Genomic DNA, 16,056 nt, shown 5'->3' with positions numbered 1-16,056 from the left:
AAGCTCGAGGTGATAAAATGCTCTTCGGGTTCATAATGCAAAATAATAAATATATAATTTAAGACAAAAACTATTTTTGGCACCATTAAATAGGCTACATGTGTGGGATGTACCATGTGCATTTCTATTCAGACTGCATGATAAAACTTTAAAGATTAGATTTATTTTATATTATTCTATATGTATGCACAAGAGTCGATATATGTGCAGCCAAATATTGTTCTTTGTTTACTACTCCCCTGAAAAGAATAATGGTTCGTACTGAAACGTTATCCTCGCCAAGTGTTGCGCCGACTCTATAAAGACCAGCCTGCCCACTCTGCAATGACACACGGTGAAATATAGTAAGTGTTTAATTGAAATATATAGTTTGCCTTATTATAAGGTATCGTTTTTTTTTTTTCGATTAACACTTTTTATTGTATAAGGTATAATTTAATATTTTCGAGAGTTAATGTGAGTTAATAAGTCATTTTATTAAAACAAATCGCAAAGCAAGTAGGGTGTTTAAACATTTTGCATTAGCTTCTTGACATCTTAACCGTCACGCTACTCCACGCAACCAATCAGAGATGAAACTGTTCAGCACGTGATCCAAGATGGCGGGATCTCGAGTGGTTTGTCTCGCATGTGTTCGCACATTCTTTGTCGTTGCTGTACTTGTAGCTGCTCGCCCGCTTCAATAACAATACACCCGCCGCGCTTTAGAAGCGTGGCTCACGTCTCTAAGGTCATCCAGTTTCCATCATTTTTTTCTCTGGATAATCTTGAAATTTCATCTGACAACGTAACGAATAAGGTAATAAACGTCTATAGCGTCTGTTGGTGTTGTCTCTTTTTCGAGATGGCGATGTTTTCATGGATTTTTTATTTTTTATGATGATGAGAAATAGGTACACCGCCAGATAACGGGTCTACGCTGCGTTCAGCTTCTTTATATTTCACCTCGAAATGTCTCGAAACTGTTATTTAAACTCTTTTGTTGTGTAATGAGGTATTGGTAAGGAATTTAGTCAACAGGTATGCCTAAATGTGTTTTTGAATGGTATGTTTAAGTGGTTAAAAGCCTCAAGCGTTGTTGCAGTTCGGTTTATTCTTTCAATTTAATTAGGTTGGCTTGAAAAAGCCAACCTACTGATCTCTATTTAAACATTATTATTATTCTGAGACTACATTTCCGACTCAAACTCCTCCTAGAGCTTTCAAGCTAAATGCACCAAACTCTGCACAGACCTTCAGATTAATCCCGAATAGTGTGCTATATCTTTCCTAACTGATCGGAATTACGGTATTCCAGTATCGGATTTACGAACAGGCCTCATTTCACTTTGACTTCCATTCAGGGTATGAAAACTTTTCCCTGTAATAACTCCTTTAGCAACCCTCTACGATCATGTTGGAGAAAGAATCGTCATTGGCGAGTAAATTTTTGTTTTTACTCGCCAGACTTTTGACGACATGTAAGCATAATGTAAAAAAAAATATATATATATATATATATATATATATATATATATATATATATATAAGCAAACTGAGAGAGGGGGCCTCTTCATATATATTCACGCAATATAATTTTTTTATTTTTTTTATTTTATTTTTTAGATTTTGCATTATGATTTGAATCACATTTTTAGCTTTTTAAAAATGTACAAATTTCACACAATTTATATGATGTCATGAAATCGCATTTTTAATAATGATACATGCTGTTGTCACTGTTTGAAATTTCGTACACATTTTTAACAAAACAATTCACAAGGTAGGAACCTAATAATGAAAAATAGGGGTCACGATTGTGATTAATTGCGATTATGACGATTAGTTGCCTGTTTTAGGGTTATGATGATTAATTGTCTGTTTTAGGTGTTTCACGAATATGATGATTACCATACAAACTCACTATGTGTGCTCCATGCACACAACAAAGTCATTTATACAAATTTAGCTTGGGTCATATAATAAAATAAGGGTATATGATTTCCTTTTCAGTCTTCAAAAACGTATGAATGAAAGTCAAATATAAAAGTATAACATTTACAATAATATTTTAATTATCAAAATATGTCTAAATAATTAAAATATATCTCTTATTTGTCCTATTTACTTTTGATCCTTTTTTTGTTTGTTTTTTTTGTTGCTTCTGTTGTAACCCAGCCAACCTGTATAGCTATTATATTATATTATGCAATAGTAAAATATTTCTGCCTTAAATTCTTCACTTTCACACATTATTTTAAGACTCTCTGATTAACTCACAAGCCCTTATTTCTCGTGAAGGAAGACTTTGAGATTCTGTTTCTTGCATTTTATCATCTCCACAGAAATAGAGCAGGGCATCTTCTCTGTCTCACTGCATGTTATTAACACTGCATGAATAAACCCACAATGACCACGGACATTTGCCATTACTTGGCCGTTAAGTGAAACTGGAGCGTTTTGCGTTCACAAAATTAATATGTTTATACCTTGTTTATATTTTTGTGGGAGTCTGGCGCAAGCCTCTTAGACGGCGTGCACATCAGAGCGCTTGAAATGTGGTTCATCTTCACACGCTCTCGAGCGCTGCTCTTGTGATGTTCACGGTGCGGTTCCCTGAGATGCTCGGAGTTCAACTGAATGAGACACAAATGCTTTTTCCTGCGTGCTCATGAGACAGCATGCAGGGAAAGACGAGGCTGAATCCAGCTTCTTAGGGTACGTTTACACGACAACGATGTACTAAAAACTGAAAAGTTTTTCCTTTGCGTTTTTGAAAAATTTTGCGAACAGACGGCAACGTTGTCAAAACGATCCCCGTTCACACGGATCCACGAAAACGACTAAAAACGCTGTGTTATGCATGCCAGGCCAGTAGTTGGCGATGTCACTTTGTAAAGAAACACTACACGCCTGCGCACATAAGCATTCTTCCACAGAGCGGTGAATATAAACAAAGAAGATGGCGATCGCTGGTCATAGTAGTGATGCAGTAAATCTACAATTTGCTGGAGAAGCGTCAATAAACTCAAAATATTGAGCAGCACAAACACAGTCCTGTAGTCCGCCATTGTAGTTTTGAATGTCTCGCGCATTTTTTTGAAGTACTCGCGTGCATGCCTATAGACTGAACATGTAATACGTGTGTGCATGATGTCATCGTTTTCACAAATTTTTGTATGTTTACACGGAGACGATAATGGCATAATTTTCAAAAACTTGCAGTTTGAAACCCGTTTTCAAAAGTTTGCGTTTTCAGGCCCCAAAACGCCGTTGTCGTGAAAGCGAACAGCCAAAACGCATAAAACGTTTTCCGTTGAAAACGTTGTCGTGTAAACGGCCCCTAATCAACAGCTTTTTATTCAGTAAAAGGGCCTCGGTGCTTCTACACTACACAACTCTATCACTGGCGAGTGAAATGTTAATATTTACTTGCCAGTGGCTAGTATCAGACGTTTTTTGGTTGCATAGTGCGAAATTTACTTGCATATGCGAGTGATTTACTCGCAATGTAGAGGGCTGTTTAGAGGATTCAAACTACATCCTATCACTCCACTATTCATACTTTCTAGCTATCACTCCCATTACTTTCTTCTATCTTTACATCACTCCACTCTTTTATTCTTTCTTTCACTCTATCACTTTAACACCCTAGCAACTGCATTCAACCTAGTAACCATTTAGTGCACCCTAGCCACCAAAACCCATTGACTTCCATTCAAAATGGCTGATGGATGGGTATCTCCTGATCAGAATGTCATAGAGTCTTCAGGTTTGACTCATTACACTCAGTCCAGCAAGCAGCCTTTTTACCATCACCCTGACACCTTCCTAGCAACCAGATGGACTTACCCTATCAACCTTATAGCAAAACACATCTCTGCACCACAACATCATAGAGACTTTAACCATTTAGTGCACCCTAGCAACCAAACCCCATTGACTTCCATTAAAATGAGCTTAGATGGATATCTCCGGATAAGAATATCATAGAGACTTCATTGTTGGCTCGTATGACTCAGGCCAGCAAGCAGCCATGTAAGTATCAGCCTGAAAAATGCCTAGCAACCAACGGGGCGGATTATGACTAACAAGGGCCATGGGGCCAATTTTCTTTTAGGGCCCCTAAAAGAAGTCAAATTAATTTCAGACAGCTTTTAAACATGATCGACTGGACGCCGTTTACCAAGTGCAGCGCAGTCTATCTCTGTCTTTAGCAGTGGTGTAGAAACACCAGCCCGGGGCTGCGTCCTGTCCAACCCCCCCCGAACCCCCATAATGTGTCTGTCTTTAGTCACAAGGCCTGCTATGCCCCTTAGGTATCTAAAAATATTCAAACACAAATACTGGACTGCTGTCATTCAGCTTCAAAACAAACAGTGATTTTATCTTTTAATATTCATATCAAAATGCACTCTGTTGATGAACTAATTGAAATAATTTAATCTTCTGTTTTGACTTTATGATTTTTTTATTTTACAAAGTACTATTGCTGCCAACTTGTACATTTCTAATAACTATTTCTCTTCTTCCAACTTCAAGCATTTAAAACTACTTTAAACTTTCAGACAAGGTTTTGTTAAACCAACATTATAGTTTGTCTCGACAAACTTTAAATTTGTAGGCCAATACTTTTGTACCACACAAAATAAAATATCAATATCTTCTTTTTCCCAACCACCTAAGCCCAGTTATTTTTTTTAATATTGCGGAGAAATGCAGTTATAGGAATGAATAGTATAATAAATGTTTTTGTTCAACAGCACTTTTCATACAAAGCATAAAGCTTAACCCTATAAAGCCTGTATGAAATAATAGTCAGAAAATTCAAATTTTTACAGAGTGGCTCAAAAAAAATTAAATTAGAAACATGAAGGCAAAAGGGCTTTAAGCAGGCTGGGGGCCCTCATAGTCACAGGGCCCTATTGAGGTGGCCTTGTATAAGCTGACAGTTGTGGGGGCCACATGTTCAAGCATATATAAACATTTGTTTTCAAAGTTGATGGGCTGCCAGACCTTGCAACCCAGGGCCCCCCGGGCCCCTGGTAGTCAAGGGCCCCTGGGAACTGGCCAGGTCTGTAATACACCTATGGCAAGCAAATGAGCTCACCTTAGCAACCAAGTAGCAAAACATATATCTCTGCACCAGAATGTCATAGAGACATCCGGTTTCGTTCATTTTACTCAGGCTAGCAAGAAGCCTTTTGAGTATCACCCTGGCAACTGCCTAGCAACCAGATGGGGTAACCCTAGCAACCAAGTAACAAATCACATATCTCTGCACCAGAACATCGTAGAGATTTCCAGTTTCGTTCATTTGACTCAGGCTAGCAAGAAGCCTTTTGAGTATCACCCTGGCAACTGCCTAGCAACCAGATGGACTTACCCTAGCAACCATATAGCAAAACATCTATCTCTGCACCACAACATCATAGAGACTTCAACTTTGGCTTATTTGACTCAGACCAGCAAGTAACCTTTAAATATAATGCTGGAAAATTCTTAGCCACACCCTAGAAACCATTTAGTGCACCTTAGCAACCAAGTAGCAAATCACATATCTCTGCAGCAGAACATCGTAGAAACTTCCGGGTTTGCAGCAGAACATCGTAGAGACTTCCGGGTTGGGTCATTTGACTCAGGGTAGCAAAGAGCCTTTTGAGTATCACCTTGGTAAATGACTAGCAACCAGATGGGGTTACCCTAGCAACCAAGTTACAAAATATATATCTCTGCACCAGAACATTGTAGAGACTTCTGGTTTCGTTCATTTGACTCAGGATAGCAAGGAGCCTTCTGAGTATCCCCTTGGTAACTGCCTAGCAACCAGATGGGGTTACCCTAGCAACCAAGTAACAAATCACATATCTCTGCACCAGAACATCGTAGAGACTTCTGGTTTCGTTCATTTGACTCAGGGTAGCAAGGAGCCTTTTGAGTATCACCTTGATAACTGCCTAGCAACCAGATGGGGTAACCCTAGCAACCAAATAGCAAAACATATCTCTGCATCAGAACATCGTAGAGACTTCCGGGTTGGGTCATTTGAATCAGGCTAGCAAGAAGCCTTGTTAGTATCACCCTGGTAACTGCCTAGCCTAGTAAAGCAACATGCTAAAACATGCTATCAATGTCTAAGTAAGTTTTAAAACATGCTAGCAACATGTTAGCAATGTCTAGCTATGCATTCTATATATCAATAAACTTTCAGACTAGGCTTTTCAAGCCAAACTAAAGTTTGTCCTGACAAACTTTACTTCTAGTTCTTTATTTTTTTCTCGCCATATAAAGTTCACTTTAGACTGTTAAACTGTTGTGATAGTCCACATAAGATCTGTTAGCTTTTTGTTGAAGTTTTACAGTCAAATTTACACCAAACGTTGGGTTGGTCTAGTCTCTGAGTTTTTAAATAAATCAGTTTGTTATAACGTATACGTGCAGCAATTGTTAAATGACAGAAAAACTAAAATTAAAACAGATGTTCCCAAACTATGTTTTTATAGACTGAGTCAAGTTGTAAGAAAGCATCTCAAAGGAAATAATTATATTCACTGTGTCTCAACCTAGTGAGTTTCCTATCTACATTTTATTTACCAACATGGTTCTCACAGGCGCACGCAGCGTTTTAATTAAGTCAGACATGTGCACGATGCGTTTATTTCAGTTTGATATTTCAACCTTATTGTGGTGTAAACAATGAGCTACAAAGAAAGCTTTTTTTTAGAAATATTTTTAAAAGGGCAATCGCCAGTCTTTAACTTGTTCAGAACTGTTGAAAAGCAAATTTAATTATATGTATATTTTTCGTTTGCTGCCTCGGATCAGAAAACCTGTTGATTTTGCAAAATTTTGATGGTTTACTTATGCAATAAGGCATGAGAGGCCGTGCTATATTGTGAATATAGTCATGGCTTAAGGGCATTACAAGTTACAACCCCTTCAGCCGTGACTATATTTGCAATATAGCGCAGCCTCTAGTGCCTTATTGCTTTTATAAAACGGTCACCACATAATAAAAATATTAAAGGCACAAATGTTCATTAAAATTTTATATTTTGTAAGTATAATCATTAAATACAGTCCTTCCGCTAGAAACTATAGTCCCTGTCAATACACAGTAAACAAAATGTTGCTAGGCAAAAAGAATAACCGTCAGCTATGGGTGCTGCAGAGTGATACAAATAGAAGTTCCGTGAAGAGGTCAGAGCTGTGCTTTATCATGAATAAATCATGGCTTCCAGTACCGGAACTATCAGTTTTATAAAGACTAGTTATGAATTGCTTTTTAGCAAAAGCAAATAGTGATTTTTTTTCTGTGATCCACAGGGATGTACACAAAGACTAAATCACAAACATATACGGAGGAGAAAATGTTATGATTAAACTAAGGTTAAGGGGCACTGGCAGTAGTGATTGTCCATGTAAATGCATCTTTGAGCATGCCTAGGCCTAATCTGTTTTTTAAATCAGTACACTAAAATTCAGAGATTACACTTGTCAAATAACCTTCTGTTTTTGTTCTGTGTGCTTTGCAAAGGCATCATGGAGGAAGAAGTGCACTTTGTGAACATAGACCTGAACGATGACAACATCTGCAGCATCTGTAAGCTAGAGACGGACACTGGGACACTGTCTTTCTGCCATGTGTGTTTTGAACTGAGCATAGAGGGTAAGAGTACATGTGTGTTTGCATTTGTACTGAATAAATAGATCTAACATAACTTTTTATTAGGCGAAAGTCATTTTAATGTCTTAAAAACTTGTAAAGAATTATGCTCAATATAAATGAGTAAAATCTCTTCTCCGTCCCACCCATACATTTTCCACTCATTAATTCATCAGCCACTTCAAATGAGTCTCAAAAATGAACTGGAGTGTTTGAAGTGCCACTTTGGCATCTAATTAAGGTTCTGCCTGTTAAAATCTAGAGGAGCTTTTCCTGTGGGGCTGCAGTTTTGTTCAATGCAGCTGTCATTTTTGTTCTGAACAGTTCCCAAAGATCACTTTACAGAGAGAGTCTCTCAAATGGTTTATACAGTATTTTGCTATGGCAGGAAGTAGACTTCTTGGACATAAATAATTTTCTTTGGAATTTTCTTGGTTCTCAGGTTTCAAAGTGCTTGGCTGACACAAATAAAATGACTTTTTAAATCGAAAATGAAAATTCACAGGTATTGTGAATAGCAATGTGTGTTTATGAACCCAAAAAGGGCGGTGTATTTCCATACATGATGATGCCACTACCCTTTTTGAGGAGTTAACCTGATTCTGAGGTAAAATGTCATTTGATCCATTGTGGCTATAATATCTAGTTTGTAACTAGTGATGTGCGAGACTAGTCGACCAAACAGTTCTGATGCTGCTAGTCGACACTGGAATTACTAGTTGGTTAATATTTCCCCCCATTAAACTGATCATCATTTTTACACATTTACGTTTGGCTTTATATTTTTGCAGAGGCTGTGCTTAAATTACTGTCATATTAATATTACATATTTTAAATAGTATTAATAATACAAATATTATTTTAAAAAGAGGATATCTGGAGCAGATACAATGTTTAATTTCACTTCAGGCTGCACATTCTTCTTCCCCCTCTCACTGGTGGAGCACGAAGGAAAATGTCCTCTTGCTAGACGAGCAATGTCAGCAAAGTAGTTATGAAATCACTTCGGTAGTGGTGCGGGAATCGGATTTCCAAACGTTGGAAAGTCCCTATGGTTGTTTTCACATTTGAGTCTTCTTTACATCTGTGCATGCTTTTATGTTATTTTTCTGCTGTGCAGGCATTTTCAATAGCAGGATTGACTCAGGTGAGTCAAGTCCCGTCTTTCACCGGACCATGTCAACATGTTAATTTTGCGCATCAAAAAATGTATACTTTTAAGTAGCCTAGAAAATGACTTTATTTTTTTTCCGATTAACATTTTTTATTGATTTGAACACAGAAAAACACAACATATATACATTGAATCAACATTTAACCCCCACTATTTCCCCTCCCCAATCACCAACTCCACCCTGACCCCTAACGAACACCCCTGTGGTCACACATAAGAATACACAACCCGCCCCCCCACCCCCCCACATTGTGTTTATCCTCCACATTGATGACTGCCCCATTGCCCAAAATACAGAGTCTGGAGCAAAATGAAATTTGAGTATAAAACTCTGAACCTTCAACCAAAATTCTTGGATCTTAACACACCACCAAAAAACATGGGTTGTGTCTCCATCTTCTGATTGGCATTGCCAGCAAGTGGGTGTGTCTTTAAGACCAAGCCTATACAATCTAGAGGGGTCCAATAGAATTGATGTAAAATCTTTAATTGCATAAGGTGCACCCTTGCATCTCAAGATACAGACTTCATGTTTTTTAGAACCCTAGCCCACACTCCCTCCTCCAATACCAAGTTTAAATCTGTCTCCCATAATCTCTTGACAGAAGTTAAAGCTCCGTCCCCCAGACTCTGAATTAGCAGGGAGTAATACACTGATGACCTCATGACCTTTTCCAAAAGCAGTAATCACCTCTCCCAGAGTATCTGCCGCTTTAGGGGGGTGTATGCTACTCCCAAAAATAGTACAGAGCAGGTGCCGCAGCTGTAAATACCTAAAGAACTGAGATCTGGGAATCCCAAAATGTTGAACCAAATTTTCAAAGGATCTCAACACTCCACTCTCATATAGGTCACTGAGCATATTAACCTCCCTCACAATCCACTCTGACCAGCAGAAAGGGGACTTATTAATACATAATTTTGGGTTCAGCCATATGCTAGAGGCAACATTTAAATAAATGTCCGAATTAAACACTCTGCACACTTTTGTCCATATCGAGTGCAAATGCGAGATATCTGGGTGTAATTTAACTTCTCTGATTAGTTTGATAGGCTTTGCAATGGCAAAATAGGGGCAAACACTTCCTGTTCAATACAAAACCAGGAAAACTCAGGTGGAAGCGACCAATGAGCCAAATGTCTGAGACCGAATGAATAATAATAAAACAAAATCTTGGGTAGGCCTAGCCCACCTTTGTCAATCGGCCAATGTAACTTATTGAAATGTAAAGTCTGCGAACAAGAAAATGCTGTGGTTCTTCTAAGAAAGCCTTCCTATACTCCTCGCCTCGCTTAACATGAGATCTTTATCAGATGATCTCAGAAATTTGGCCAGAATTTATTGGGGCCTGTCTCCCTCCACAGATCTCCGAGCCGGAACTCTATGAGCTCGCTCGATTTCCAGCTTATGGCCTGTTATTTCGAGCAGACTCGGGAAGAGCCCGTCTAGCATTTTCACAATATCTCGGCCTTCTTCGTCCTCAGAAATTCCAACAATTCTGACGTTATTTCGCCGGTTAGGATTCTCTAAGTCTTCCAACATTTCCCAGACATTAGCAGTGATCAATCTACGTATTACAGCAAGATCCTCCAAGTCAGCAACGACCTTCGTCAGCATTGCCGACATGTTCATCAATTGACGCTGAATTTCCTTCACTTCACCGGACAAATCGGCTCCCAGGCTTTCGGCCTACTGCTCAGGGGCTTCAGCTTGAGCACGCATTGTGTCTTTTAATGTCTCCAGAACCCGAGGATTTTGAATTCTTTGACATATTGTCTTCCTAGAACAGTTAAGAATCAGGGTGTATCAAATCTCACCAGTTTATGACACAAAAAGTATTAAAACTAGCAAAGTGCGCAGAGCTCGCCGTTCACACATCCGAACCTCGCATGGCACCACGCGACTACCCGTGACTGTTTATTTTCAACAAGGTGCCGACTGCTTAACCGGTTAAACTATCTTTTATTCTGTTTGCATGTCATGTTTAGAAAACATTAGGTTTATTGTAGGCTACATCACAGGCCTATTTGTTCTATCCTATAGATACTTTTATTTATTTTTTTACATTGTAACTGTTATTGGTTAACGTTCTTTACCGAACAGTCATATTAGATCAGTGTAGGGCTGCACGTCTTGAAATACGCGCAACCTTGCAGCGCATTTGTTTTCCCTTGTAGATTTGGCTTAGTCTACCTGTTAATTATTTTCAATAATGTCCTGACTGTTTTAAAATGTTAAGTTAACTTTTACGTGGTGAATTCCATTTAGAACAGGCTGGGTTGCTCCATTGATCCTGCACTAGTCATTCAATTGTTTTTAATAAATATGCCTGTTAAATATTCACTATTGTTGATTCAGTGAATGCGTGTCATGTTCTATATTTAATGTACAATGATCATAATGCAAGGTAAGCACGTCTCAGATAAATGACCCTTTTCAGTGGAATTTAGCTTCGGATTTGGAATAGATTAATTATTTCAAATGGGACGCATAAACCCAATTTTTTGACTGTTTTCTGAAGGTTGGTTTCTTTTAGACTAGTCAACTTCAAAATTTCCTTTTAAATGTAAGTGAAATTGGTCATTTAGCACATCCCTATTTGTAACGTCCTTCAAAGAAAGGCCTGTACAGTCGTTCTGTGGTTGTGTTAATGGATAAATAGCCAATCAAGGTCAGGTTGTCATAGCGTGACTAGTGGATTACATTACAGATTGGGGAACTATGTATGACGTCCCTGTGCATTTGTAAGGTGTGTGTGTGAGCGTGTGTCTGTTTAGATGCTAGCTGACTTATGTAACAGTGTTGTGTACAAGTGATGTCTCTTGAGAATGTCACAGTAACAGTGAAGCACCTGAGAAAAAACAAACATCAGTCTCTTTTAGGGCTGTTGTTTTTCCTTCACCTTTACACTATTGATTCTGTTTTACTTTGCAGTTCTCTCTAAACTCATCTACATGTCCCTTGTGTTCATACTGAGACAAATTTTACATTCACGTTTTATGCATTTGGCAGATGGTTTTATCAAATGTAACTATAAGGGCATTGAATGGGATAGTTCACCCAAAAATGAAAACTGTCATCATTTACTCACCCTCATGTCATTCCAAACCCGTATGATTTACTTCATTCCATGTAACACAGAGAAATTAATAATTATTTAAAATATTAAAATAATAGCAGTTTTACCAATTAATCGGTGCCAATAGTTGCTTTTTGGAACTATCGGTTATCTGTAAAAATGTCGATAGTTGCTGATATTTTTTTCACTATTTCATAATTTCAAAATAAGAGTCCCTGGTGTGTTTCGGGCTTACTTATACCTAAAAGTCCCACGTTATGCACCAAATCTGATTTTTTTCTGGTTATTATATGGATTTTGGTAGAACAAAATACTTTGAAATATTTTACTTTTTGTAACTGTCACATAATAAAGAAATATATATATATATATATATATATATTTTTGACAAATCTATTTAAAAACGATCGGCCGATTAATCGGTTATCGACCTTTCCCACCACCTTAGTTATCAGTATCTGCAAAATCCACTATCAGTCGACCTCTCGTTCATACACAGTGTTAATGACACACAGTGACACAGAGAAGGAGCAATTAATCATCATAATCAACATTTTTTGGTTTGACAATAAATCGTCAGCCAAATTTCATAACTGTGACAACCCTAGACAGAATTTTCATTTTTGAGTGAACTGTCCCTTTAAAGGTTCACATTTTATCATATGAGCGTTCCCTGGGAATCGAACCCATAATGTTGACATTGGTTACGCTATGCTCTACCAGTCTAGCTGCTACAGGAACAAATTTTGGACTGTGACATGTTTTTGGAAATTAAGACAGGCCCAAACATTCATGCTAATTTGTCCTTTTTGTGCAAATGGTGTTCTGTGGTTTTTCTGCTTATCTCTGACACTCATAATCCCAGTTTATGAAGCGGCTGGATTTGAGCTGAACAAGAACGCATCCGTGACTCCACCAAAGGGCTGGACTGTGATTTCTCACAGCATCAATCTCACGAATTCGACACACTGAATATTCATGCTGCTCTTGAATATTTAACAGTACGGAGAATGAGAGATCTGGCCAGGCACGTTTGTGAGCTGCAGGCCGCTGTATGTAACGACAGAAGTGATTCACCGCAGCACTCGGCCTGAGCACCAGAGTGTTGCACAACAGCACTCATGGCCCTTTGAGAGAGCACCTACATGCCTGTGGTCTTGCTTGTATGTCTTTCTCTTCTGATTGGCTGTTTGCACACAGTTATACTCACTTCCCACTTATAATCATCTCCAATATTCACGGCATGGGTAAACACATGCGCTGACTGTGTGTGTTCAGACCTGAATGCTCAAATGCACACCCACACACCTGCTCGCACATCTGCGTACCCACTGAAAACATTCATTCTACCTTCAAAAGAAACTGAAAGTCGGATAAAGGTGCAAACAAGGCCACACTTGTTCTGTCTTCACTGTTGTTTCTAATTTACCAGACAAGTTTAATTCGTCCACTCCTTTGTATTTAATAATGCAACTATATATTGGTGTGTGTGTGTGTGTGTATGTATGTATGTATGTATGTATGTATGTATATATATATATATATATATATATATATATATATATATATATATATATATATATATATATGATTTAATATAAATATATATATATATATATATTAGGGCTGGAAAATTTAGCGGGTTCATTTCTGCAATTAATAGTTGGCTACTTTTCTCAATTTTTACCTCCTTTTTTTTCTCAGATGGAATGTTTTTTGAAGTGTATAAAAGAGCTGTACATTAAGCATTGTTATGTGCTTGTCAAAATTTTTTTACTTGGACAAGTAAATGACCAGAAGGAAAAATTCTTAAGCAATATTTTCTTTAGTATTCTCAATTAGCTACTCGTTTCCCAGTAAGACATGATGCAGTTGTGCACCGATATATGTTTATATTGTTGTTCTTGGCAAATACCTTTAACAAATACTTAAACAGGTAGTTAAAAGAATAGTTCACCCAAAAATATAAATTCTGTCATGACTACCCTACCTCATGTTGTTCCAAGATCATAGATTAGAGAAATTTAAATGGAACACAAAAGCAGATGCTAGGAAGAATGTTAGTCCCAGTCACCATTCATCTTTTTCCCATACAATGAAATTGAATGGTGACTGAGACTACAATTTTGCCTAACATCTCCTTTGTGGTCCATGGATGCAAGAAGGTCATACAGGTTTGCAAAATTATGATTAAGTTGACAGAATTTGTCACTTAATGGGCCTGGATGTTTCGCCTCCAACTATAGGTAGAGGAGGCACTTGCTGCGGCTATTTATACCAAATGTTGTGTGCCTTGCTAGGCGGTTCTGCTTTCTGTTTCCTCACAGAGCTGTTTCTCCAAGAATAGTGAGAGAAGGAAAGAAAACGACAAAGGAAGTGACAGACTTTTATATATGTGCATAATGATATATTGAAAACATGCACACAGAAAGTTACTTGGAGAGTCAAGTGTGTCCTCCAGCCCCAAAACAACAAATGCTTTTAAGAAGCTTTTTTTGGGGGGGAGCTGAAATGCTTCTAAAAAGCAATACAAAACACATTAGACAGTCAATTGTGGGAAAGAATGGAAGAGCACAGAATGAACACTTTTTCATTCAATTGCTGAAGAATGTTACATGGATGGACAAGGGTCATGTATTGTTTGAAAACAGATGTCTTTGATGCTGTCTGCTAGCATTTTTCATTAAATGTGTGATTCTCACAAAATTTTTCAAGGAAACTTCCAGGTCCTATGTTTCTCCAAAATAAAATGAAACATGAAATTACAATTTGCATAAAGAAAATAAAGACTGTTTTTAGGACCTTTTTTTTTTTTTTTTCACCCAATTTAGAATGCCCAATTCCCGATGCGCTTTTAAATCCTTGTGGTCGCGTAGTGATACGCCTCAGTCTGGGTGGCGGAGGATGAATCCCAGTTGCCTCCGTGTCTGAGACCATCAACCCACGCATCTTATCACGTGGCTTGTTGAGTGTGTTGCCACAGAGACATAGCGCGTGTGGTATGGCTTCACGCCATCCACCGCGGCATCGAGAACGAACCACATTATGGCGACCACGAGGAGGTTACCCCATGTGACTCTACCCTCCCTAGCAACCGGGCCAATTTGGTTGCTTAGGAGACCTGGCTGGAGTCAATCAGCATGCCCTGGGATTCGAACTAGCGAGCTCCAGGGCCAGCGTCTTTTACCACTGAGCTACCCAGGCCCCCGGAACCCCTAGAAATTCTTAAGAGTAGAATATATTTGAAGTATATTCCCATTCATATTTAACTTTTTTTTTTTTATTTTTTTTTTTTTTAAGTACACTAGGGTGACTAGGAACATGAAATTGTTTAGCCAGGACTTCCTGTTTCAGAGGGGTATCAATATGAAGTAACACACAAGCCAAATTCCCTTAGTCATCTATCACAATGGGTAAGACCAAAGAATAAAGTTATGATGTGCAGCAAAAGGTTGTTGAGCTTCACAAAATGGAAAATAGCTATAAGAAAATAGCTAAAGCATTGAAAATACACATTTCCACCATCAGGGCAATAATTAAGAAGTTCCAATCAACTGGAGATGTTAAGAATCGACCTGGATGAGGACGCATGTCTGTATTGTCTCCAAGCATGGTGAGGAAGATGGTTCGAGTGGCCAAAATTTCTCCAAGGATCACAGCTGGAGAATTGCAAAAATTAGTTGGGTCTTGGGGTCAGAAAGTCTCCAAAACTACAATCAGACATCACCTACATCACAAGTTGTTTGTGAGGGTTTAAAGAAAAAAGCCTCTGCTCTCATCCAACAACAAGTTCAAGTGTCTTCAGTTTGCCAGACACTACTGGAACTTCAAATGGGACCGGGTTCTATGGTCAGATAAAACAAAAATAGAGCTTTTTGGCAGCAAACACCAGAGATGGGTTTGGCACACACAGAGAAGTAGCCATATGGAAAAGTACCTCATGGCCACCGTTAAATATGGTGGTGGATCTTTAACGTTTTGGGGCTGTTTTTATGCCAAAGGTACTGGACATCTTGTATGGATACATGGCATCATGGACTCTATGAAATACTAACAGATAAAAAAAAAATCTAAACCTGATTGCCTCAGCCAGAAAGCTTACAATGGGCCCCGGTTGAATCTTCCAGCAAGACAATGAAAGACAATTGACACATCAA

At 38.3% G+C, this 16,056-nt stretch overlaps 1 protein-coding gene across 1 annotated transcript in view; it reads left to right on the top strand.

Annotated features, from left to right (window-relative positions):
- Positions 1–659: 659 nt before the first annotated feature.
- Positions 660–16,056, top strand: part of LOC127433619 (protein EURL homolog) — a 43,575-nt gene continuing 28,178 nt past the window's right edge. Inside the window, exons 1-2 of the mRNA XM_051685664.1 lie at positions 660–799; positions 7,517–7,648. Of these exons, the coding sequence (XP_051541624.1) occupies positions 7,522–7,648 (127 nt within the window). The 5' untranslated portion in view covers positions 660–799; positions 7,517–7,521. The remainder of the gene's footprint in view (positions 800–7,516; positions 7,649–16,056) is intronic.

The sequence above is a fragment of the Myxocyprinus asiaticus genome, chromosome 43, assembly GCF_019703515.2.
Source record: "Myxocyprinus asiaticus isolate MX2 ecotype Aquarium Trade chromosome 43, UBuf_Myxa_2, whole genome shotgun sequence".
NCBI lineage: Eukaryota > Metazoa > Chordata > Actinopteri > Cypriniformes > Catostomidae > Myxocyprinus > Myxocyprinus asiaticus.
The sequence above is the reverse complement of the archived record's forward strand: the minus strand, read 5'-3'. Positions and strand labels throughout refer to the sequence as shown.